This window comes from Dermacentor albipictus, chromosome 1, assembly GCF_038994185.2.
Source record: "Dermacentor albipictus isolate Rhodes 1998 colony chromosome 1, USDA_Dalb.pri_finalv2, whole genome shotgun sequence".
NCBI lineage: Eukaryota > Metazoa > Arthropoda > Arachnida > Ixodida > Ixodidae > Dermacentor > Dermacentor albipictus.
The window spans coordinates 353,767,136-353,793,138 of NC_091821.1; the positions used below are offsets into that span (position 1 = coordinate 353,767,136).

The following is a 26,003-nucleotide window of genomic DNA, read 5'->3' on the forward strand; positions in this document are numbered from 1 at the left end:
TTTTGTAGTCGACGGGACCCCGCGAGCAACTCGTCTGTTCTCGTAAGCTGCCGAATGGAATGCAGCAGCTGGCGGTGTTTTTTATTGCATCAGTGCGTGAACAGCATGATGCAGGCGTGATGCGGCAGCGAGCGGCAACATTGATACAATATGTTTCTGCGCGGCCGTTTTCATCGAATTTGGTGGAAGTTAAAGGAAGAAAAGAGTGAAAGGGAAAAAAAGGAACGCGAAGACAAAGGAAGTTTCATTCCGAGTCAGTTGCCTCCCTGGGGAAGCGCATGTTTGTCGAGAATGCTGGAGGCGCTGACTGAGCGAGCGCGGTTTTGTCGACGAAGCGTGCGCTGTCTCGGTTCGTGTGCGGAGTTGCAAGCGAACGCTGATGAGAACAGCGGCCGATGTCTGTTGGGAGACATTTGCATTTCGAAATTTCCACGCGGCCACGAGCGAGCGCGTTTTTATCTCAACGAGAAATGGGACTTACTTCGAAGACATTTACTTTTTCAGGCTATGCACTTGTTTAGCGTTCACTCCGAAATCAGTTTTTTTTTGCTTTCTATGAGTGTTTTTTTTTCGCCAGCCTTACAACGCAAAGAATCCATCCTGAAGCAGTCACTAATCATTTTGCATAACGAAGTTGCCTTAACATCGGAATATACGGAGCTTCGGAATAGTGGTTCCGCACATTCCATCCCAGCTACAACTATGGGAAGACAACGAGTAGTGCGTATTCCTGAGGAAGGAACTGCCTAATGCAAAAGCGAAAATGAGGTGAAAGAAGGCTGAAACGAAAGGTTTACAATATAGACTGCTCGCGAAGTTTGAATTGCATGGTGTAACACTCGGTGTAACTAACACAGCTTCGCTGTTTGCCCATCTTTACTGACTGGAAGGGCCGGTGATTTTTTTCGCCCGCCGCGGTATTTTAGTGGCTGCGGTGATGCGCTGCTAAGCAGGAGGTCGCGGGATCAAATCCCGGCCGCGGTGGCCGCATTTCGATGTCGGCGAAATGCAAAAAACGCCCCTGTCACGTGCATTGGGGGTACGTTAAGAATTTCCTGGTGGTTTAAATTAATCTGGAGTCACCCGCTAAGGCGTGCGGAATAGTCAAATAGTGGGTTTGGCACGTAGAACCACGCGTGCCAATCAAACGGGTGCTAAACTGGTGCCAACAAGCGACTGCCGTTTAAGTAAGCAACAATAATCTAGTTTATTTATTTACGTATGCGCATTTTTAGTAGGCATATCTTGTTTTTGCTCATCAGTTCTATATTTACTGTGCAAGTGTTTTTAAGTTATTGATTAATTATTATTTTGTACATGTCTTTGCCTTCTCAAATCGCTAAAGCTTTCTTTGGCTGAACACTTACGTGCACCTCGTACATAATGTCATATCGCGCCAAACATTGATAATCGATTAAAACGCGCGGGCGCTAAGTGCTCGTCATTGCGTACATGTGTGTGTGTGTGTGCGTGTTTGTATGTGCGTGCGTACGTGTGTTCTCATTCACTCGTCTCTTCGCATCATTTCCGTATATTTATTAGACAATCATATGTGAAAAAGCCGGCAACGAAAGGCGCTCACGTTTCCGGTATCATCAAATTGATCAATCAATTAATTACTGCGCTTCAAATTTTTCATCGCGCACAACCTCTTGTATCGCCACACTCCTACAAATTCATGGCCTTCAGAATGGTTGACCCACTTACTTATCAAAAGCACCACGCGTCTTGTATTCTCTTCACAAGAAAGAGAATCCCAGATCCTTGCGTAGAACTGGGCGCACAACAAATTTCTGTAGACGAAGATCACAAATTTCTTGGTGTTATACTTGACTCCAGGCTTAAGTGCATTGTAACACAAGTGCCCACTAGGCCTTGCGCTACGCAAGTGAACCGCGATCATTCTAACAAGCCATGAAAGGAAGTTTTCAACATTAAGACACTGAATGATTCGTAAAACAAAATGGAGTAGTCGTAAATATTGGACTTCGTAAATAATTGGGTCCTACAGTTAAACCTCGATATAACGAAAGAAAAGGTCGCGCAAGTGTAAAAAATAAAATCAGTAACGAGCAGCACCACAAGCACAAATAACTGCTGCAAGTCGTCACCGGAAAGAAAAGAATACTTGACAAAACGAGTGTCTTAAACACTAGTTGACCATTTGGGGCTTGGTACGTTGTTAACAAAATACTTCGGGCTTAAAATATGTCTCGCTGTTTGACTTGACGTTTTGTGTATTTAGTGCGTTCATGTGAGCTGACTTTACGTTGTTGTGTGCTTCATGTGACCTCTATTGTGAATTGTTTTTGCTTCATTTATGACATCTCACTTTACATTCCAATGTGTTCTATGAGATTTCTGTTTGTGAGCTGTTGTTAATGCATTTATGTCACTTGACTTCAACTTTGTATTTATCGTTCTTGTTACATTCCTCTGTTCAGTTCCGGTTTTGCTATTTCATTTTTAGTGTGTATCCGTTGTATGTGCAACGGAGTAGCCGGTTCCGCTCAAAGACACCAACGTATATCCTGAATATCTTGCCATAAAAAAGTACACCGACGATTACGATACTCACTAAAGCGAAATTTGAGTCCAACTCTGTACGTCTTTTCATTTCGCGATATATTGGCTGGCGTGGACAATCTCTCTCGTGCGTGAAGCGGAGAGAGAGATTGGAGCGAAGTGCGCCAAGACCGCCTCGCTAATATGGAGATCGCGAGCGCCAGTGCGTGGGTGACGCGTGGACGCGATTCGCATGCAGCAGCCGCCACCGACAGACCTCCCAGATGCGCGCGCTACTCTGGCGCCATCTCGTAGCCATCGTCGCCGCACTACGCTTTTCTTATCACGCTTCCGCCATACCCTCCTCCGCTTTCCGTTTCGTGGTTCCGCTGCACCCTTTTCTCCGCTTCCATCCTCGCCTCTTTCATCTTCCGTGGCCCTCCGCGTTCGCTCTTTCATCTTTTGCTGTGCTCGTTCGCTCGGTTACGCCATCGCCGACGCTCACCGAAGTGACGGGCGCCTAAGAGCTATAAAAATTTAACGTGACAAGCACACTGAGGGAGCCGGCGGCGAAAAGATCCCTACTGTCGAGTGTAGGAAGCGGAAGCGTACAGAGAACGCGATGCTAGAGTTTACGTTTACCTTTTTTTAAACAAGACAAATGAAGTTTTGCACAAAGTTGATGCCGCCGGCATCTTCTTTTCGTAAGTTAAGTGAGGAGCCTTATAAAACAAGATTGATGCTTTTCAAACCTACTTTCGGAAGCAAACATTTTTCATCCAACCCCTCCTTTTACTCTCCTCAAAAGTGACCTGCTTTCTGACGCTGTGTATTCATAACTTATCTGAGGAAAAAAAAGTCGAGTAAGCCGCTTACTAAGCTTAGTGCAAGAAGATCCTGACAGCGAGTGAGAGAGACAAAACTTTATTTTGATGAGACACGGAGACGGGTAGATCCTCGTTATGGGTGGAGCCTCACTGAAGAAATCACCAAACGACAAAATAATCCAAAGAATGTATAGCTGATGCTTCGGGAGCCGCACAGCTCCATATAAGACAAAGAAGATGGGGCATCAGAGCCACATCTCAAGCACGCAAAATAGTGTGCAAAAATTAGGATAAAAAGTTGGACAAGTCGGTGCTTGACATCACAGACATCGCACAGAATGCTTCACAGTGAGAAAGCTTTTGCTGTGGGCTTTGTTCATCTGGATCGGGCCATCTGGCATCATGTAACGTCTCACCCAGATCTCCATGCCACAAAAATTGGTTTTAAACAGGATTTCTGTGGTCACCTTCAAGCATTAAGCCCTTGTGATTCAAACGGAAAGAAACGAAGCTTTCTTTTTATTTGTGAGAGTGAAGCTTTGATAGTCGTTGTTTAGAATTAAAAGAAATCATAAAAAACTATGGGAAGTTAATTAGAAAACTACAGTGATTCATTTATTTCATCATTGATTCTGGCCCGCATACTGACTTCCACCGCCGCTAGTAATGCGTTGATTGAAAAATTACTTTCCATATACCCGATTATCAAGAATTCAAGGTTCTTTCCACTCGAGGAATATAGAAGATAAGCAACAGAACGTCTGATGAGAGCAGTTCTTGTGGACCACTGTTCGAACAACTGAAAGCCAAAGTTCTATTACCAGCCTTGATAACCACATATCCGACGGGGGCAGATCCGATAGCGCCTATATTCAGGCCCACGTTAAAAAAGCTCAGGTGGTCAACGTTAAGCCATAGTCTTCCACTTCAGCGTGTCTCATAATGTGAGCGACTATTTGGAATTTTATACGCGAATGATCGATAAATAAATAAATAAATAAATAAATAAATCCACGCAATACGTGACACGCTTCAAAATAAAACTTTAACCTGCCCAAATGTCCTAACGTCTATGGCGAAAGACTAAAGGAAATTGTTGAAACTAAGATTTGAAACATGATACCCCTTGAGATAAAAACCGCACGCACTTTCGGCCTAGCCTGCGTGTAATTTTTTCTGTCTATCCAAGTCCTACGAGCTTGTGTGTTCGTTAGGAGAAACGGTCTGAGTTTATGTTCATTTTATGTTAAAGATATGCGCGTGCATTATTAGTGTATATGTATACGCGTATATATATCATGTATATATGTTTTTTTGTGTGTGTTTCCCCACTTAGCTGACCTGTGCTTATTTGTTGTACATTGTATTGGACCAGCCACTAGCCCCTTTAGGCTACCGGTCCAAATAATCTCCGTATACATTTTGTTGTTGTTGTTCATAACCATAAAGCTCCATTGATTGACAAAAAAAAGTAAGATAAAAGTGAGGCAGCCGATCCCAGGGTGCGCGTGCTGCTTTTAATGTTTCTGTGTGATGCAGGACTGCTCGCTTTTATTTAATCACTCTAGTATGTCGTGAGGAAATGAAAAGGCGTGAGAAATCCGCTGCTTTCCTCAACATGCTTAGTAGTGGCAGGGATAGCAAACACATTTCATAAAACATTGGGCGCAGTGCGGAACCGATCTACATCAGTGAACCACGGATTTTACTTCCTCAAGTGACCTATCCTTTGTCCCACTTCATGCCTCCCGCTTCACTAATCTCTTTTTTGCTTTTATTTTCACACTGGTGCACGGTTATTATTGCCTCGAGCACACTATCAACCAGCGCAACCACTGCTGTAGTAAAATTTCGCAATCATGCACCCTGAAATTACGTGCAATCATGCGCAAATTTTGGGGAAACCTTATCCAAAACCGCTTATGTGTAATCTAGCGTGCGGAGCTAAATCGACGGTGTTTCAGTTTGATATGACATTGAATCGCCCGCGTTATTTTAGCTTTCTGCTTGCCATTGTCAAACTAGTTTTTGGTGTCGCGCTTGGATGACCCCGAAAGCGGTGCATCCAACCGATCCCATTGGCGGTGATAATGGCAGCGCACGGATGCAGGCCGGAGAAGCAATTTAGTGCAGCTTCAGCAACAACTTACCCCGTCTAAAACGAAGAAACGAACGAGGACATCGGTGCGTGAAAAATTCAAATTCGAGGAGAGCAGCAAAGCTACAAGAATGTTCTTCGGGTAGTAGGTCGATTAGTGCGCTTGAATTAGAACTTCACTGTACATTTTCGGTAAGTTAAACCGCAAATTTTGATTTTGAACGTGAGATACAGCCGCTATATTGTGGAAAAAACAAACCGCCAATTAACATCATGCCTAGAATATTTGTGTTGTTTGTGATCGTCTATGAACAGTTCTGTTGGTTTTGGTTTGACGTTATAGAACGTAAAAACGTAACGAATCTAGGAAACGCCTTTAACAAATGTTGCTCGCATCACATCTGAACGCCGGACGGAATCGAAAGAAAAAGCATCTTATTTTTTCTGGCGCGCCGCGATGAGAAGGACCGCTACCAACGTTGTAGTGTTTATGATGTTGAACCAGCTGCAACGGCAGAATGTCATGAGCGCCGGCATTTCGTTAGCAAAACCAAATTATTAATGTACAAGAGTTAATATGTCTCAATTATAGCAGCGAGATCCTGTTTCCCCACTGTAACCGACGAGCTCAATTTCCTTCCAATGTTTCACATCTCTGAAAGAAAATGCCGTTAACGCTTACACGAAACAGACCACATACACGTGACCAAAAAACATACCGTCGAAGATGTCACCGAAAAATTGGCTAGACATTGCGAACCTGCTTACCTCTAGCTCCCTTATGGATCTCCCTTATGCGTTCCCCAGGGGGAGGGGGGGGAGGGGAGGGGGAGTTACCCTGGCCAGCTTGCATCCCTATCACGGTGCGTGAACAGGAATGCGTAGGCCGATCGCAGAGATAGTGCAGTACCGGGTCGACTACCGGCGGAGGCGAAGTAGGCTTCACGCACTCCGCCAACTTCGAGAAATAACGTTAATGTCTTGGGTCCACATAGAATCACATAATTTCCGCGTCGTGAGAGAAACACTATGTACGTAACTACATAGTGTTTCTATGTACGTACGCTATGTAAGCGCTATGTACGTACGTACATAGCGTTTGTATAGTGTAGTATGTATGTATGTATGTATGTATGTATGTATGTATGTATGTATGTATGTATGTATGTATGTATGTATGTATGTATGTATGTATGTATGTATGTATGTATGTATGTATGTATGTATGTATGTATGTATGTATGTATGTATGTATGTATGTATGTATGTATGTATGTATGTATGTATGTACGTACGTACGTACGTACGTATGTATGTATGTATGTATGTATGTGCACTTAGTGTAGCAAGTTGGCCTTCACGCGCTTTATTTGTTTTAAATCCATAATGAGATCAGGAAAGAGTGGTGATGGCGCCTGTGCACGTGACCTGCGCTTCTGTGGTTATAACGTCACGCGCGTCGGAAGTGCAGGCAAGGCTGCAGCAGCGGTTGCAGCAGATGCATGGGAGGTGCGGTGACTGCGGCGGTGCTTGTGTCGGCTTAATGTGGTGCCGTATGAAAAAAAAATGTATGATATCATAATGTATGCAGCCCACGTACGCAGCCTAAACAGCCTCGTTGGTAATCCGTTCTTGTATAAATGTAGCGGCCATACACATTCTTGTGGGACGGGAACAACGAGAATAGGACCTCACTGAATACGAGACATACACCCAAAAGATGCGTACACTGAAAGACCCGTGTTTCAACGTTTATGAGCAATGCTTCCTTCAAGATATTATAATCTCACCGATAAACGCCCTTGCTCATTGTTTGAGACGAATGCGAAAATCAGCTCACCGGTGGATAAACCTGCTGGTATACGTGCGCATCGAAATTATAATCTCTGTCTAAATAATGGCGGCCCCGGAACACTGTTATTTATGAAATGGCATCATTCCATGCCTGCCTGTCACATAGGCTATTAAAATTTAAATGAAATTTTAGGGTTTTACGTACCAAAAACCGTAACCCTCATTTACGTAACCCTCAATCGTAACCCTCATTTACAAAAAAAGAATGTTGTTACGCTAGACTCCTATTAAGAACAGCACCCCCCCCCCCCCCCAGCCAGTGGCGATGATTAACACATCATTATTGAGGTGCCCGGCTAATCGCAAAGATCACTTAGGAACGAAAAATGTAAGGAATTTGGTCCTGATTATGAGGCAGCTGTAGGCGAGGACATTTGGTTAATTTTGACCACATGGGGTTCTTTAACGCGCACTCAATGCACAATACACGAGCGTTCGCGCACTCTGCCTACGTCAAAATGCGGTCACCGCGAAAGGGATTGAAACCAGTGACTTAAGTGCTCAGCAGCGCAACGCGATAGCGACTGGGCTACCACGATGAGCTGCTCACTTCGGCTATAAATCTCTCATCAACTCAACATTTGTGAACCATATTGTGCCTCATCCATCTGGAATGCAAAGTGACTGCGAAGGATTTCGGAATCAGGCTCTTATGTTCTTTATTTCGCCTCCTTCGACAACACCTTCAAAAACCTGAGGCCATTTGTCATTTCACTGCAATGGCAGCCACACAGTTGGCCTCTGGTTTCTTCCAATATTTTTTTTTTCGGCCAACTCAGTGCATTAGCTTTCCTTACATTTTACGCCATGACACCCGCGCCACAGCGCACCCGTCATCGCTTCAAGTTTTACATACATGCACTTACGCCCCTACTTTTCTGGCCTCGTTCTCTTCCCGGGCCGCATCCTACTGGAACGGCTACTTCTACCGTGTCCACTTCGTAGACTGGTCAGCAACGTTTTTACAAGCAGTACTAAACTTTTATATGTAATATATGCTCGATTCTTGAATAAGAGAATAAATAAAGAAGTTGCAGGGTCTCTTATGTTATCCCTAAGACGACTTGAAGGCGAAAGCCCAAGTGCCGGTGCATTCAAGACGGACGCATTACGTACACATCCCCCTTAATTCGCTCACTCATCCTCTTAATTCGCTTAGTCATTCCCTTTCATTGGCTTAGCACACTTCACTCGTAATTCCAAAGGTTGAGGGTTCTACTCGGAATATATATATATATATATATATATATATATATATATATATATATATATATATATATATATATAATCGTGCCGCAACGCAAGGGAAATACGCCCCGGTTTTTGCTTACAAGACATTTAATTTCCGTGTCCTCTCTCTCTTATTCCGGTTAAAGCGCATCCTATTCCCTTTTCGCCCAACTGACGGAGAGATAATCCAGTTCGTGCACATTAATTATCCTTTCAAGCCACTCACGCGAGCCTCCATGACTCAAAGCCTCTGACGGGAGCGTAGCTGAGCGGCTCGACAGTAACGGTCGCCAACCAAATAAAACGAGAAAAAAAGTTCACGTAACCTGACGCCAGCAATTAGGAAAATCTCCCTTTGCAGGGTGTTACGAAAAATATCTCGCTCAGGACGTTGCGGTGATTAATGATGCCTAGGCAACCTGCACAAGCGAGTCGCCCACATGCTTCGGCGGAGCATGCACCGCAACACTAGCTCCGCGATGCTTATCATACTGCGAGAAAAATACCAAATTTCAACACATCACCGCTAAATATAAGCTTCTGCCGCCAACTTCCCATATTTCACTTGTCTCATCAAGCTTGTCGCGAAGGCTTTCCGCGAGGAAGACCACAGCCTGCTGCGTCAACCGGGCGCTATAACTCGCTGCCGAAGCCCAAGGCTTGTGCATTGCTCTGTGCGACGGGGATTTCCTGCCACCACGCTCAAGACGGCTAAACATTCATAATTAGATGAGTCTAGAGATAGAGAGAGAGAGAGAGAGAGCATGAATGGCAAAATGAAGACTACAGTAGGAATCAGTATGAATAGGTTCCTGTGTCCAGTTGTCTTGTGCTGTCATTTCAGAGGCGAAATGACAGCACCGACTCTCCTTGGGTGTTCGGCTCTCCCTGGAAGTCGTAGTCATTCGTGCGTCACGGGCCATCGCATTAGCTGGACAGACACCGAGCTCGGCAGCGAGTAGCCGCTACTCGCATTGCAGTCGCATCACTTGCTTTGCATGCTGTCAGCGCAAATCTTTCCGTACCGATAAGTGGCACTAATTCTCTTGGAGATATGATGCGCAAACACCGCGTGCTTCTTGAGCTTCTCATGTCACCTCCACCAGCGCTGACTATTGCAGGCGCTGCGGAGTGGCCGATGCGCATTAGCCGCAGTGTCGTATACATCTTGCGTCACGCATTTGCTACTCGATGCATTGGTGAGTTGCTCTCATAAAGTGTGACAACCTGCGCTCGGGGAGCGTCAGTTACCCGTGGCGGGCAACGGTATACCTTTGCTCGGTTGGTGATAACTCGTTCGTTCATTTGTTAGTTCGTTCGTTGAGGAGGTCATGGGTTCGGCTTCTACTGGGGGCAACTTGCCTTGTTTTCCAGCATCATGTTTTTTTTTTCCTTTATGAAAAATATTAAGCTTATTGCGAATCAGATTTTCATAGATATTTAGTTCTACATTTAAATTAGGCAACCGTTAATTTTGTCTGTGACTTTGAAGCCTTCATTCTTTGTTGACTTTGTATGGTCGTGTGCGTAGGACAGATACGGCCGAACAAATAGGAGAGCGTGACACCTAATATCATACCTCATGACATAAATTAGTAAAATATCATGTTGTACGAAGTCCAATCCTTTCTTAATATCAACGACAAACGCCTTTTAACATTCTTTTTGCCTTGAACATTTGGCTAAATGAATTTTGTTGTTTATGGTGTTGCATGCTGGCGTCAGACTGTCTGGCACTGTGCTCAAGCGTATACATGCACCTTCAATCATTTGGCCTCCACGTTTGACGAGATGAATTCTTCCTTGTTTCTTTTACGTTGGTTCATGCTGTCTTGACAATTTTTTCGCACTGTGCTTGAGCGTAATGCGTACATATCCCCTTTGTAAAAAGTATGGGTCCCTCCTTTTCTTGTCCTCCTCGCTGCTGCAGATGCCACGGTGACCATTCTGATGCTGCTCAACAGCCTCAACAGCTGCGTCAACCCGTGGATCTACCTCTTCTTCAACCGGAACCTGTTACAAGCGCTGCGATCGCGCGTGTGTCGCCAGTGCTCGTCGCACAAAGGCACCGACTCGAGCGCCGCCTCGAGCCTGGTCACTGCGCCCTGCTCGCGTCCCGCTTCGACCAGCAAGAGCACTTCCTCGAAGCACGTGACCTTCTTGAGGTCACACACTGCCCGCGGTGTCGGACGAAAAGTGTAGTGTGCAGTCAACGCCCGCACGTGTACGGACGGGTGCTTTGTGCGTCACGTGGTATAGTTGTGATCGCTTTACAGTGGTGGTCTCACGGCTGCAGGAAGCTTTAGTTTTGCGGACCGGTACTGGGCCAGTATTTGCCCCCCGCTTTATCCAGGCCAACCAATCTCAAGGTTTTACCAGAGACAAGATACCTGCCGCCTGGAATCCCACAAATGTGACACCGTTAAAGGAAATAATCTGATCTTTATATGATCACCGTCACAATTTACTGAGACATTCCGTGCTCTAAGGTCGAGTGCTCGTTTTTTTTTCTTTCACGTCAGCAACGCTGTAAATGCGCATAGCATTGCAAAAAGTAAAATACTCTGCACATTGGTAAAAGAATATGGCTTTGCTGGTTGGTTTGTCATGGCTTGCGAACGGCACCGGAGAACACGAAGGACAAGCAGAGAGAGATAGAGACGCCTTGTGACCGTTTCGGTGCCTCCCTATTTGTCCTTCATCTCGTCTAGTGCAGTTTTCGTCTGTATAATGCTTTAGAGAAACTTAAACGGTGTAAATATTGTGGTGAGACGAAACGGCTCACTTAAATACGGGTTCAACAATACAGGAGTGATTATTGAGAAGGCAGCGAGCAGATGTTTAATGTTGCGTGCATGTGTACTCAATCCTCTTTCGACAAAAGAAAAAAAAGCATCCACTGCCGTTGTTGATGTCCAGGCCTCTCTCTGTGGCTGTCTCAATCTACTTAGCAACTATTCACGCTCTGTGTGAAAAGAAACGCACTGCGCTTATAACGACGTCCCCAGCGTCAAGACGCGCCAAAGGGGCTGGATTTTTGGAATCAGTGTGCGAAACGAAATCGCGCCTCTTGAATCGTCGGCTGTTCCAAAACAAGAGAACCCTCACATGTCTCTCGGCGGAAATCTGGCCGGAGGCTCGATACAAAAGGGCAGTCTTGGTGCGATCAGTAGTTCTCAAACAAGGGAACAAGGGGTTATTGTGCTGCCGGTTTTTCTCGTGTAACAAGTCGCAGTCGATTCGATAAGAATAATTTTCCCAGGAAACAGGAATTCAGAAAAAATCTGCTTTCAGGAGTTCAAAACTGAAAACTTAACAAATAATGTAAAAAAGTTCAGTAATGAGGAATGCTGGACGAGTTGGCGACCAATCATCATACCGTGTGGGTATGATTATTAAAGGTTAAAAGAAAGTGAACTTTAATTAGAGGCGTCCGCTTAAGGGTAAAAAAAAATGGGAAGTGAAAGTAATGAGTATAAAAGCAATGCTCCAGCTTATAACATCTCTTGTTTTATCATTGCATCAGTAGGTGTGTCTGGTTAGCAATGCTACCACCCCAAGCGTGCTCAGCAGCATTGTGCGCTGTTGCAGCTTCTCCGAAGACCCGCTTTAGCTCTTCATCCGTCGCTGACGAATTTATGAACTATCTAACTTACTTGTATAGTGTTTCAATATGGTTTCTGTATAGACATAGCACGTGTTCGCCGCGCTGTTGGCACACATTCAGAGGACCGTTGTTAGGCGAGCTTTAACGGCAATGTGCCTGTAAAATAGGAATAAATGGTAAACACTTCTAACTTTGCTTACCATTCTCAGATTACGTTTTCTACTTGTCCGAGTATATCAACCTGAACTCTATAAGAGGCGATTCGATGCAACTGCATATTATTAAGGTGTGCAATACTGCGGGTTTACCGTCACACGTACAACATTCAGTGAAGAAACATTTAGTAAAAAAATGCATTTCCTTGAGGCCTTATGTCTTAATTTATTAAATTGTGCAGAAGACAACTATAGAAGTTTCCCACAACTCGTCAAGCCTTGCCACATTTTGCGAGTTGCACCTTGACAACTTCTTTAACACCATTCTCCCACTCAAAAAAAAAAAGTAGAATGAAAGCACCCATGAAAAACTGTTTTTGCTACGGCCTCGCCGAAGTCTCAGATCGCTAAGAGGGCCTCGTTCACAGTGTTCTATAGTTGTGTTGGGCGGCTCATAGCTCAGCGCTCTCTTTGTCAATGCTCCTTGTATTTTCGGTTCTAAACGAACCAGGAAATTGTTTTTAACCAGTGTTGAAGTGTCACTATGTATTGTGAATGAAAAATAAAACGTGTGCACTAGGCAAGTGGCCTCGTGGCTGATATAGAGGTTCTGAAGCCTAGACAGGTGTGACTGGCAGCACCTCTGGAACGTTCCTCCAAGTGAATGCAACGATAAATGAAATCAGACGCACAATATATACAATAGACACATAAGACACACAAGACACAGAAAGCAGCAATTGTGATAACTACAATAAACCATGATGAAACTCCCCTTTCTCTTGAGTGTTTTCGCCCAGTGAGTCTGATGAGCTGTTTATTCAAGGTCATGGAGAAAATGGTTGGACTAGCCTGCAACGGTGGTGTGAGCAAACAGAAGTAGTTCCCAATCACATGAGAGGATTTCCAAGGTGGCGGTGCACAATGGATGTAATATTGAGTATCATTGCCTATGTTGAACATGAACGAGCTAGGGGAAGAGTCACAATAATGGTGTTTTTACACATTACAAGACCCTTCTGCACCATCAGCCATGCAAATATATTGGGCGGTTTGCTAGAAGTGGGAGTTTCTGGAACGGTGCTATGGTGCATATCCAACCTCTTGAATGGTGGATAAATATTTATTCAGACAAGCGAAGGAAAAAGTTATTTTCCTAAGCTTAGTGAATGAATCCAACAAGGCAGCGTCTTAAGTGCGTTTCTCTTTAATTGTGTGAAGGTGGATTTAGCGCGGAGACTGCCACCTGCATTACACTACATTATATATGCGGATAATTGTATTTCTGCTTTTGGTTTATGCGCCAACCTTGTCCAATCTACTTTGCAGGAAGGCCTAAGCACTGTGGACAAATTCTTAAAGAAAGAATTAAGAATTCTGCAACATCGAAAGGACCTACCGTCACAGAAGAAGGCCGTGCAAGCGCTTTTGCGCTTCTTGCGATCTACCGGCCTGTGTGAACGACTTTAACTGGAACGCCTTTGTGTGTGTGTCTCCATGTGTGCGCGTTCCTTTTTTTTGCGTCTTCCTCTCTGTCATCTTTCTAACCCCTATCCCCATCCCCAGTGTAGGATAGCAAACCGGAGACTCATATCTGGTTAACCTCCCTGCCTTTCCTCTTCATTCTCTCTTCTCTCTCTCTTAAAGAAAACAGGAATGGAACCATCTTACAGCAAGATGGCTGTGCTACGCTTCATCATAGGATGCCTAAAGGACTTTCAGTAGTACCTTGAAGGACAGCCCTTGGACATAATAAAGGAGAACAAATTTCTGGGGGTTATACGAGACAGACAACTTTCTTGTAATTCTCACATTAAAGCCCTTGAAGAACAAACAAACGCAATAATATATGTTCTTCGCAGCGTAGCAGGCATGACAAGGGCAAGGTGGGTTTCATCAGTACCACTACTGCATAATGCAGTTATAAAGCAAAAGATAGCATATTATTCATCTGTTCTGTATGGGATCTCCCGTTACTCTGAAGAGCGCCTCCAAAGATTAATAGCTAAGAGCCTTAGAATATGCTGCGGCGTTCCTCGAGCAAGCTCCAGTTCCTTAATTACAGAGGCCCGTCATCCTCTACTTCCTATCATGAGGGTGGTTGAAATCTGCCGACATTTCCTTCGCGTTTCTATGCAGCACAAAAGGCGCCCACTAGCAGTTGTATTTATTGAGAAAGACAGGGTTTACATCTATACCGTGATTCAGGTACACAAATATTTACTACGGCAACACAAATTTTTGATCTCAGATGTCTCCAACCCATCATGGCGACTCGTCTCGAGGAAAATTGAACTTTTAGTTGAAGGAATTATTTGTAAACGAGACATGTTTATGCTGGCACTACAACAACTAGCGTTATGCCAGATATACTTTCGATACCCTGGTTGTATACAAGCGTGCGCTCATGGTTCTTCTCCAACAAATTATTCTACCGCAGCCTTTGTCATTCCTTAATGGAACCGAATACAGAAGTTTAAACTGTGTCACACGAGATCATCAACTACAGCAGAGCTTTTTGAAATATTGCCTTTGTTATGATACATAAATTCAATGAAAAAGGGAAATAATGGGTCATCCTTGGTGACTCGCAGGCAGCTTTGTCATCACTTCTTGGCGACATCAGCAATTCACAAAAAATTACCTTAGTTTACGAGACACAAAATTAACTTACAAAAGCCAGTGAAGAGAATCGGAGAATAATGTTCCAATGCATACGTGGCCACTGCCCTATCCCTGGAAATGTTGCAGCGGACGAGGCAGGTGGGCAAGCGCAGATGAACGTCACCTGTAGACTTCCTCTAACTTATATACGAGGAACTGCGACACATATTAACACAGATCTCAGCCGTTGTTTGCAGAGTGACATGATTTGATCAGAATGCGAAACATTCAGACTTATTTCACATGGACTCACGTTCAATTTAAACTCACGTGCACATTGGATACAACCAGAGCCTTTCAAACGCTGATCACCCTTCCCCTCCACCCCCCTCCCCCCGCGTCTGCGAGTCGGTAATGCGTATACAAAACACTATCTGCAAAAAAAAAGAAAATTCAAGAGCTGGTAGTCCGGAATACACTTGAGGACACACGGATGAACATATACTCCCACTATAATATGCCTGTGATACGACGCACAGACAGAACATTTAGCACTTGATTTATTGCTATTGGACCGCAAGCACTAAAGCCTCAGGAACATCTTAGGTCCATGCCCAACATATTCATTGAAAAGACAAGCAATACTGGCCCTCCAAAGATCTCTAGAGGCGAGCAATATCCGCGGAAACCTTTGGGTGGACTCTCTATCTCTGATACGCTCACTCTGTGTGTTTAATTTGACCCGACTTTGGCCCATTCAATGCCTAAATTCTTGTACATTCGTGTGAATCAAATCCATATTTTCTTATGCGCCCTGATTTTAGAGTAGCTATGTAACCGGACTGCGTTTGACCTGAGCGTAGTGCTGTGACTAGACTTTGTGTTGCTGTGTTTCTTAACTGACTTCCAGTTTTAGTGTGGTTTTAGTGTACTCATGGGACTGGACTTCGTGTTGCTGTGGTTTGGAGTTAGCATTTAGTTTTAGTCCTTTTAAATGATTTCTTTTTCATATAACTATCAAAAAAGAGGTAGTTGGAGCCAATTAAAGGTGACATCTCTTAAACAGTACATATTAGGAAAAGAAAAAAATAAGAAAAAAGAAAGAATACACCGCATTGAAAATTAAAGTGGCTCGTTGACATCAGTGTCTGACAAAAAAGTTGAAAGCCCCTTCGTATCCTGGGAATCCCCGGCGGCACTAGTCTATGGTCGAAGTACATGGTCTAGCCCAAGGTGCAATCCCTGAAAAGACTTTACTGCATGACATAGGCCTTGGAGTTAGACAGGTTGCGATGACAAAGTAAGCCTGCTACGTCCTTTAGAAAATTGTACGCAGGGCATAGTGCAAATTTTATCGAGTTTAAGTTTACGCAATAAGTATTTGTCTAGACAACATTCAGACAAATACGGTGCAGACCTACACGACTTTGCCCATAGAGGCTACGCGGCATTCAGAAATCGCAAGTAGGGTCGTAAGTTCAAATAGTTGTATACCACTGCTATGGTTAAGCATAGATAGGATGCTGTGATTGCCACCCAAGGGAAGATATTATGGCTGAACAGTCAGTCGTGGGACAAAAAAAGCTGCAGATTAAACCCGCATGTTGAAATCTATGTGAAACGAAGCTTTAGTAAGGCGGTTATTTAACTGCCTAATAACTTACGGCGGTGCGCATAAATTTGCTTAATTTTATTTTAATCAACGTGTATTCTCATGCAGTATTCATGTTTATCCACCTCAAAGGTAACAATTTTAATCTCATAAATTGTTTGCGCTGTCTTGTGTGACGTCATGTGTCACAGTAACCCATGCCCACTCCAGGTGTTTCGCCAGAAATGCGCACACATCCTGTGGCACTTATCAAATGGCTAAATAAAAGAAAATCTAGTAAATAAGAGAATCTGTTAAATGTAATACGCCATTTTCATCAACAGGTTGGCGGGCTTTAGATACACCAGGGAGCCGGCATTATATGCTTAGGTTTTATATATCAGTTTATTTATTTATGTTGTCACGCAGAGCAGAGGTGCGCTTGCTTGCCATACTTTGTCGTTCAGCATAATATTGTTATATAAACCAGTTCGCTGATACTTGTACTCAGTGCACCTATAACCTTCGTATATATGTTTTTTTTAGCTGCACCAAATTCAAGAAAGTTCTTGTGGCAGACAGCACAATTACAACCATTGATCTAAATTGATCGATGATACGTGCATTACTCCTACGAAAAATCAAAAGGATTAATCTAATAATTAGCATAATTATACGGATGAAAATTTTAATTAATTATTTTGCGGCACATACCTTAATTTACGAATTGTAGCTAGTGAGTTCGCAATACGTATCCTCTTAGAACCAATTCTTTGGAGTTAAGCTTACATGGTGCGGTAAATTCGACGTTATACGCCGAAATTTAGTACACACAATCCTGTCTTTTTTTCTCTTTTTTTCCATCCACGCGACGTGCAATCTCATGCAATGTTTAGGTACAGCATAGGCCCCAACTTGTTATACAATGTTTGTGTTTCATGCGTGTGCGCACGGCGAGGCGACGTTTGGTGTCTGTCGGGAGAAAAAACGGTATGAAGGGCGGCTTGTATAAAGAAGTACGACATATATGCGTCATAGGCGCACATACCAAATGAAGCGAGCCAAGAATAGGCAGATAGGTACCCAGTGGCCACAAAATTAGTTAGCAAAATATAAGAACCATAGGAAAATCAAGAAAGCCGTCGAATTTTATGCGGTATTCTATTAAGATTAAAGGATTGAGAGCGCTTAAGGAATTTCTGTCACAATTCTATGCATATACGTTTTTGATTGGAATGACTGATAGCGCCGACTGTAATGCCCGCGGTGCCGAGGAAACTATAGAGCATCTACTGTGCTACTGCCCATCTTTTCAAAACGAAAGACATGACCTCTGCACAGCTCTCAATCAGCCAGATAGAACACCGTTCACCCTGAAGAAGATCTTGGGACCATAGCCTCGCATATCGCAGCTACAAAAGGCCACAAAAGCTCTCCTGCGATACTTGAAGGCTACTGGATTGAGTCAGCGTCTGTGATCCGGACTGAGTGACCGAACGATATACCCAGTAGACTTTCTCTTCTTCTTTTAATCTTTCCGTCCCCTTTTCCCTATCCCCAGTGTAGGGTAGCCAACCGGGCTCAGTCCTGGTTAACCTCCCTACCTTTCCTTTATAATTTGCTCTCTCTCTCTATCGCTGATAGTATATTTACGGGGTTTATATTGTGATGTAAAGTATCTTTTTTATGTTTCCTTTTCTTTCTTTTTAACCTGAAGGAATATGCGCTCACTCGCACTATATTGTGCCACATAAGCATCTTTGGTCTGTCCTATTGACATCTGTGGAGGAGGAAAACAAAGTGTTTCTTTGATAGAACGCTTGTACCGTAGAAGAACAGGAGCGCTCGCTTGCGAAGCTGAGCGTACGTTCCTCACTAAAGCCGACCAGCTGGTACAGTGAGTGGGTCATTGGCCAGGTTTTTCATTACCTCAGTTATCTTTTGATTTTTGCTCTGTGTATTGGGTCGTCATGTCTGCTAACTCCCCAGGGGGAGGGCCGGCAGTCTAGTTTGCCAATTTGCCGGTCCAAATTTATCCCCTGAAATGTTTCACTCGGAATGACTTACGTGACATACTCTTGATGTTCATGCCAATTGACGACGAGTCCATCAAAATAAAGAATGCTAAAGTGACTCAAGAACAGCTGCGCACAGCTACTAGCCAGTATCTTGAAATTTCGGAGGTAAGGTCATTTGGCAGAAGGGGAATTGTCTCCAAATCCTCAGACCTGGCTTGCATGTCTGACTTGCTCCGATGCAAAACCTTCGCGTCGTTACTGGTAAAGGCCTTCATACCGCAACAACTGGCATGTACAAAGGGTTCGCGGTGTGGACCCATCTTGCTCTCCCCAGTAAGTATATACGAGAGGACTTCCAGGAAACTGACGCTAGGATTGTTTCGGTGTACTGCTGCAACACGTTGGTTGACGGAACTCAAGTGCCGACAGAATCCATAATAGCAACATTTGCTGGAACATCCTTTTCTACTAAGCTAAAGGTAAGGCGTATTATATATAGGGTAGATCGTTTGGAAGCACGTCCGCTTCAGTGAAAGAACTGTTGGTGCTTCAGACACAGCGGCAAAACCTCTAAATCTGCGACGCGCTGTCGCAACTGCGGCGCAAATCACGTATCAAAAGTCTGCTACTTGGAATTGCGAAGCTGTTGCCTTTGCCAGAATGTTCACGCAGCGGATGATCCACAGTGTCCAAAATTTTCCGATGAGACCAGAATACTGGAAAGTACACATCACAACAGGTGCTCCAGAGCTGACGCATATGCACATTTAGAGCTCAGAAACACATAGGCTGCGCAATAAGACCACCTGAAAAAATTTTAGAAAAACTATAGCGACATCAGTAGTCCCAGCTGTGGAGAGGCCACATTAGTGGCGTACTACATTGCTTAGTGACGATCTTTTCTGAAGCACTATCACAAGTTCTTTCGGCCGAAATGCATGTCCCTGAATTTCATACAGTTATAAACACGCCTTCCAAACTTTTTTTGCTTTCCGACATACCACCCATACCCTCCCTTTCGCATGAATCACCTAGAATGATGCCAACCATAAGTGACCTCGTTAGCACGTCTAATTAAATGTTAGCGCTAGTTTGGAAATGGCGAATACAGTTCAGAAGCGCAGGGCTTCTCATTTCTCGCCAACCAAACGGCACCATTCTCAGACGAAAAGCAAGAAAGGTTCTTCAAGCATGAAACACATTGATGTATGAAGGAGGTGTCAGGATCCGCCCGGGTTCGTGAACGAGGGAGGGCTCGAGGCACCCTTCGTTAGACATATACTCCGCAGCGTGGTAGTGACGAACGATGACTGACTGCCGAGCAACTGGGCTCGTCGGTGTTTATTGGATGCGGTGCCCATTGTTGCCTACCAAGCATGGCAGACCACCGAGCCTGGCGGGCCAACAAAGATTATGCCCGAGGCGTCGTCACATGCTTGTTACACCCCCTTATCCCCAGTTTATTTCTCGAAAACAAAAAAAAACGTCCAACTTCAAAGTACGAGGCTCTGCCTCCGTCCTAGCTGGGTCGACAGTGTCTGCTACCCAAGCGAGTAACGGTACGGTGGCCTCCGCCGTCGAGTACTCCGCCTGGGTACCAGTGTTGACGGGCCGGGTGTGGCAACGCTGGGTGATGCCTGAGACAGCCTCACTCCATCCGGAGGGTTCGCAGTGGTCGGCCTTGTGCGTGGTAACGGGCTCGACACCGACCCAACGGGCGCCGCACCACGGTAACGCTTGCCGCTTCGAAGGTGGGCGGTGCTCCGCTGGAAGCTACTGGTGCTGCCACTAGTCCTCCTGTGGGCTGGAACTCGAAAGTGGCAGTCTAGGGTGCTGGCCAGGTCCCGAGGCGAGGCCTAACATGGTCGGCGTGTCTGTGCTACGTGGCCCCGTCCGGCATGCGGACGAACAGAGATGAGGCGCTGGCAGGAGACATCACGTATCAGGTGGACCAGGGTGGGCCAGGATGGAAGTTCCTGGCGAAAACGGGAGCTCCCGACTGTGGCAAAGGTCCAGGACGGCACCCTTGGTCAGCAGCCAGCTTCTGCTTCAGCTGCTTCAGGAGTACTGTGGATTGGAGGTCCGGATGCAAGACGTCTAAGGGTGTCTTGACCATCCGACCCAGCAGGAGCTCACAGGGGGTATGGCCAGTGACATCGTGGAGCATGGTCCAGTCCTGATATAGTATCCAGGCAATCTGCGTCCGGAAATCCCCAGTCTGGCTCTTCTTGAGCTTGTCCTTGATGGTTTGCACCACCCCCTCGGCTGCACCATTTGAAGCAGGGTGGTACGGCGGAACCATCATCCGACTGATTCCGTTTCTCGTCAGCCAGGACAGGTAATCTGTGCTGGTGAAAGCAGAACCATTGTCGGAAACGATGACGTCTGGCAACCCCTGTGCGGTGAAGACCTGTCGTAGCGCTGCAATGGTCGCGCCTGCTGATGGAGTGGTGACAGGTAGAACCTCCACCCACTTCGAAAAGGCGTCCACCACCACCAGGAAGTAATGGCCCTTGAAGCGCCCCCCAAAATCCACATGCAGGAGGGACCAGCGTCTCTGTGGGAACGGCCAGGGGGTTATTTCCACATGACGTGAGGCCCGCTGATGCTCCTGGCAGATTTGGCAGCTCTGCATCATGTGAGCGATGTCCTGGTCCAGGCCAGGCCACCAAATATGGGACCGGGTCACCATCTTGGTCTTTTCCACGCGAGGATGACCCGCGCGCAGCAACTGCAGGACCCTGGACCGGATATTGTGGGATCGCCACCCTGGAACCCCACAGTAGGCAGCCCTGCTGCAATCTCAGCTCAGCAGCCTTGTGGCTATAGGCCTGCTGAACCAATCCCTCCCCACGGGACACCGCCTTGACCACCTGAGACATGCCTGGGTCGCGGCTAGTACCTTACGATACCGCAGATCTGGAGAGCACCTCCGGGTAAGCGTGCTCCAGCATGAACACTTCAGCAGGTCCTGAAACAGCATCAGGTACCACTGGCAGGGGCAGGCGGCTCAGGGCATCAGCAGGTCCCAGACCCTTTCCCGGACGGTAAACCTGCTGGTAACTGTAAGCTGCCAGCCTCAAGGCCCAGCGTACCACTCGGGGTGATATCTGCACGGGAACTGCCTTGTCAGGCCCTAGCAGCCCCAACAGCGCCTTGTGGTCCGTGACCACCTCGAACTTCCGGCCCAACAGATACTGGTACAAGCATTCGACACCGAACATGGGGCCAAGCCTTCTTTGTCCAGCTGGCTGTAGCGTTGATCTGCAGCATGAAGCCGACGAGAAGCAAACGACAAAGGGCGTTCCTGGCCATCCTTGTCCCTGTGTGCCAGGACGACTTCCACGCCGTACGGCGACGCATCTACGGTCAGGACGACAGGCTTGACAGGATCGAAGTGTACTAGCACTGGTGATTCCCTCCTTGCTGCGCTGGAAGGCCCGGTCCTGTTCCTTCTTCCGGACCCATTGCTGATCATCTCGAAGCGGAAGATGGAGCGGCTGTAGATGCTCTGACAGGTTCGGCAGGAAACTCCTGTAGATGTTGATGAGGCTGAGGTAGCGCTGAAGCTACTTCTTGTTCTGGGGCTTAGGCGCCTTGAGCACAGCATCAACTTTGTGGGGAGCCGGGGCTAGGCCAGCCAGAGAAATGACATGTCCCAAGTACTCAACACTGGGGGCCAGGAAAATTCACTTTTCCAGCTTGAGCTTAAGGCCGGCGTCCTGCAGCCATGCCAGGACGTTGTGCAGGTTGTGCTGGGGGTCCCTGTCTTCGCTGCCAGTAACTAGGATGTCATCCAAGCACACCGCCACGTGCCTCATGCCCCTGAAGAGGTTGTTCATCTCCCTCTGAAATATGGCTTGGGCTGAGTCCATGGCAAACGGTAAGCGCATGTACTGGAAGAGCCCCAAATTTGTAGATATTGTAACATACTTCCGGGAGGCATTCTGGAGCATCAGCTGCTGGTAAGAATCTCGGAGGTCAAGCTTGGTGAACTTCTGTCCACCGGACAACGTTAGCCAGAGATCTTCAATCCGAGGCAACGGGTACTTCTCGACGGTAGCGACGGCGTTGACGGTAACCTTGAAATCCCCACAGATCCTGACACTGCCGTCTCGCTTGAGGACTGGTACGATGGGAGCGGCCCATTCAGATGTCTTGACGGGCATCAGGATGCCCTCTGGCTGTAACTCTTGCAGCTCCTGGGTGACCCCGTCCTTCAGGGCTAACGGCAGTGGGCGAGGCTTGAAAAAACGTGGCCGGGCTCCCTCAGGGACATAGATGACAGCTGTTGTGCCAGCGAATGTGCCCACCCCTGGCTGGAACAGGGACTTGAACTTGGTTAGGAGGCTGGCGACGTCTTTCACCACATGCAGGCTGGCTACCTGGTACTCCGGCAGACGAACGCCCAGTGCATGAATCCAGTTTCGGCCCAGCAGCGTCGGCGACGACCCTTGGTTAAGTAAAGGGTTGCCTCCCTGTCGCCAAAGGGAACGCTGATCTGGGCCTGCCCCTGGACCTGCGAGAGCTACCCGGAGTAGCTGTGCAGCATCACGCCCAAAGCCTCGACGGACACGCCGGGGAAAGTACGCCTGAAGAGTTTCCCGGCCATGACCGAGACGCTGGCCGCTGTGTCCAGCACCATGGCAATGGGGTGCCCGCATATTTCGACGGTCAGCATGTACGGTGGCACAGACGATGGTACAAGGCCTATGTGCCACCTGTCGAAAATCGGTGGGTCCTCGGCCACGACGTGGAGCCTGGCCGCGGAAGAACTTGAGCCTGCTGCCACACGCCCCCACCGCGTACTCTTGCGACGGCTACCCTGGCCGTGGGCTTGTGTGGTACCTGGGTTTGAACCAAACTGCTGCTGCTGTTTGCTGTTCGTCCTCCCCCTTCGGCATACCCGTGCCAGGTGGTCAGTTTTCCCACACGTGAAGCATTGTGCTTGGGAGAACTGGCACTTTGAAGGGGAGTGGCACCACCACAGCGACTGCAGGTACTGCCCTTTGTCGCCAACTTGTCGACCACCGCTTCCGCCGACGGTGAGCCAGTCGCACGGGCAATCTCGCCGGCGTCCTTGGAGGTAGCTTCCATTGCCAGCGCTGCCTTAACAGCGTCCACCAGTGAGGGGTCGGGAAGCTCCAGGAGTCGCATCTGCATGGCGGGGTTGTTGATGCCGCAGACTAAATGGTCCCGGATAAGCGAGTCCAGCTGTTCCCCGAAAACGCAGGCACTCGCTAACCCTCCTAGCGCATCAACGAACTGCCCCATGGTCTCTCCTTCCTGGCGGCTCCGGTTTCTGAAGCGGAAACACTCCATTAGTGTGCTGTGGACGGTGCTGGGTTGAAATGCGAGCGCAGTATGGCGAGCAGCTGACCCAGCGTCTTAACATGCGGCGTGGCTGGCTTGAGGAGGTCGAGCAGGAGACTGAAGACCCGGGTCCCGCAGCTGGCCAGGAAAATGTCCCGCTGTTTGGCCTCGCGTTTGTCGTTTGCCCGGAAGGACACATGGACTTGTTCCTCGTTAACCTGCCAGGCGGACCATTCTCCCTCGAACAGCTCGAGCCTTCCGTACGGCGACATGGCGGCAGCAACGGGGAGCAGTGTTTCGCCGCTCGCGGCGGCGTGGGAGGATCCGTGGGTACTCGTCGTCAGTGTCACGATCCGCCCGGGTTCGTGAACGAGGGAGGGCTCGAGGCACCTTCCGCTAGACAGATGCTCCGCAGCGTGGTGGTGACGAAACATGATTGACCGCCGAGCAGCTGTGCTCGTCGGTGTTTATTGGGTGCGGTGCCCAATGTTGCCTACCGAACATGGCAGGCCACCGAGTTTGGCGCGCCAACGAAGATTATGCGCGAGGGGGCGTCACATGCTTGTTACAGGAGGCTGTTGCCTCTTCTGTCTTAGAGTAATCTTGACTAAGTTAAATATTCTCCAACGTAATTGCCACTCTGTATTGTCTTCTTAAATTGATCTTCAAAGGGTTTATTTATAGCTATAACTCAGACATACTTCTTTTGCAAGAATCTTGGCTGACACTTGTCAAATCATTTTCCTTTAATAATTTTCGCGTCTTTAGAATAGACCTAATTGATGGCCGTGGTGGAGGTTTAGTTAATATGGTGTCATCAAAAAATTTTCACAGGGCTGTTATACATCAAGAAATCATGAATACGGAATGTGAACTGTTGGCTATTGATTTAGTTCTTCCCAGATATGCTCCTTTTACCTTAGTAGAAGTTTGCTTTCCTAGGGATGTCCATAGAACAGGCAACTTTGATGGTTTATTGAGTAAATCGGACAGAGTTGTCGTTGCAGGCCACTTCAATTCAAATCATTTCACGTGGGGTTACCGCTCAGAGACGAGTGGTGACTTCCTGTACTCATGGTTATCGTCAAAAAATGTTCACTGCTGTATTATGCGGGCTGTAACATGAATTCTGGGTTTTTCGTGCCAAAACCATGATTTTATTATGAGGCAAGCCGTAGCGGGGGACTCCGGATTTATTTTAAGTTCAGGACATCTTTAACGTGCGCCCAAATCACAGGTAACGGGCATTGTTGCACTACGCCCACCTCAAAATGCGGCCGCCGCGGCCGGGGTTTCATCCCGCGACCTCGTGCCTAGCAGTGCAATTAACTGCCACCGCTAAGCCACCATGGCGGGTTTGCTGTCTTACTAAAATGCTTTCACGTTTCTTCTTCGCCAGAAAGTACGTCCAGAGTGAGAAGACCTAAAAGCTTCGCATAAAAGGGCTTAGTTGCCGTAGAGAAAACGCATAGCTATATAAGGCGCTGGGGCGACTTTCTCGCAGCACATCGTCTATGAAGAATGCTCTTCGCTAATAGCCGGCGCCAGAGCGTCGGCTTCACTGGGAGACTTTGTAGTGTTGCACTACGACCATGGTAGTTTATATTTGCATATGACCGCGTAATAAGATGGCGCAGAGGTGCGATATAGTCAACAGCCACCCAAATAGTGATTTCGCAAGGTCATGCGTTTTTGAAAATGTGTGCCTGAAACTTTCTTTAGAATAATAAAGTTTGATTCAATAATTTGACTTTATAGGCTGCTCTGAGGGAAAAATCACGCACGCACGCGTACGCACGCACGCGCGCACACACCCACGCCAAGGGCAGTTGCGTTCTCTTGCATCATTTCCTCTTTCTTGCTTCCGGCTTGTGCGGCTGGTTTACGGTTTCTCTCCTTGAAGTAATTCAAGGCGTGTTTTTGCCCTTTCATACCGGAAAGTGGAAGCAAGCGCTTGTCTATGCGCACGTGCGTGCGTGCTTGCGCGTGCGTGCATCTCTGTGTGTGTGTGTATGCGTGCGTGTGTGTGTACGTGTACGTGTAGGTGTGTGTGAGAGAGAGATAGAGAGAGAGCCCATGTGTTTCACCCCTGCACCTTTCGTATAAACAAGCCGGCGCTATGGTTACGCGGCTTCAGTTGAAAACGTTTCTCTGCAGCCAGGATATCCAGCGCAGAGCTTCACGGAAACATTCTTGTGGCA

The 26,003-nt window shown here is 46.9% G+C and overlaps 3 protein-coding genes across 3 annotated transcripts in view; 1 reads left to right on the forward strand and 2 right to left on the reverse strand.

Moving 5' to 3' along the window:
- The window catches only part of LOC135918557 (oxytocin receptor-like), a 66,964-nt gene extending 56,237 nt beyond the window's left edge, over positions 1 to 10,727 (forward strand). Inside the window, exon 2 of the mRNA XM_065452167.2 lies at positions 10,445 to 10,727. Within this exon, the coding sequence (XP_065308239.2) occupies positions 10,445 to 10,716 (272 nt within the window). The 3' untranslated portion in view covers positions 10,717 to 10,727. The remainder of the gene's footprint in view (positions 1 to 10,444) is intronic.
- Positions 1 to 26,003, reverse strand: part of LOC135918556 (luciferin 4-monooxygenase-like) — a 171,735-nt gene that overhangs the window by 131,914 nt on the left and 13,818 nt on the right. The window lies entirely within an intron of this gene.
- On the reverse strand, positions 20,432 to 20,791 carry LOC139053474 (uncharacterized). The gene has a single exon (XM_070530479.1). The coding sequence runs from the start codon at positions 20,789 to 20,791 to the stop codon at positions 20,432 to 20,434; it is 360 nt and encodes a 119-aa protein (XP_070386580.1).

Coding starts and splice junctions, on each gene's coding strand:
- LOC139053474 (XM_070530479.1), bottom strand. CDS start 20,791: ATGGTTCCGCCGTACCACCCTGCTTCAAATGGTGCAGCCGAGGGGGTG.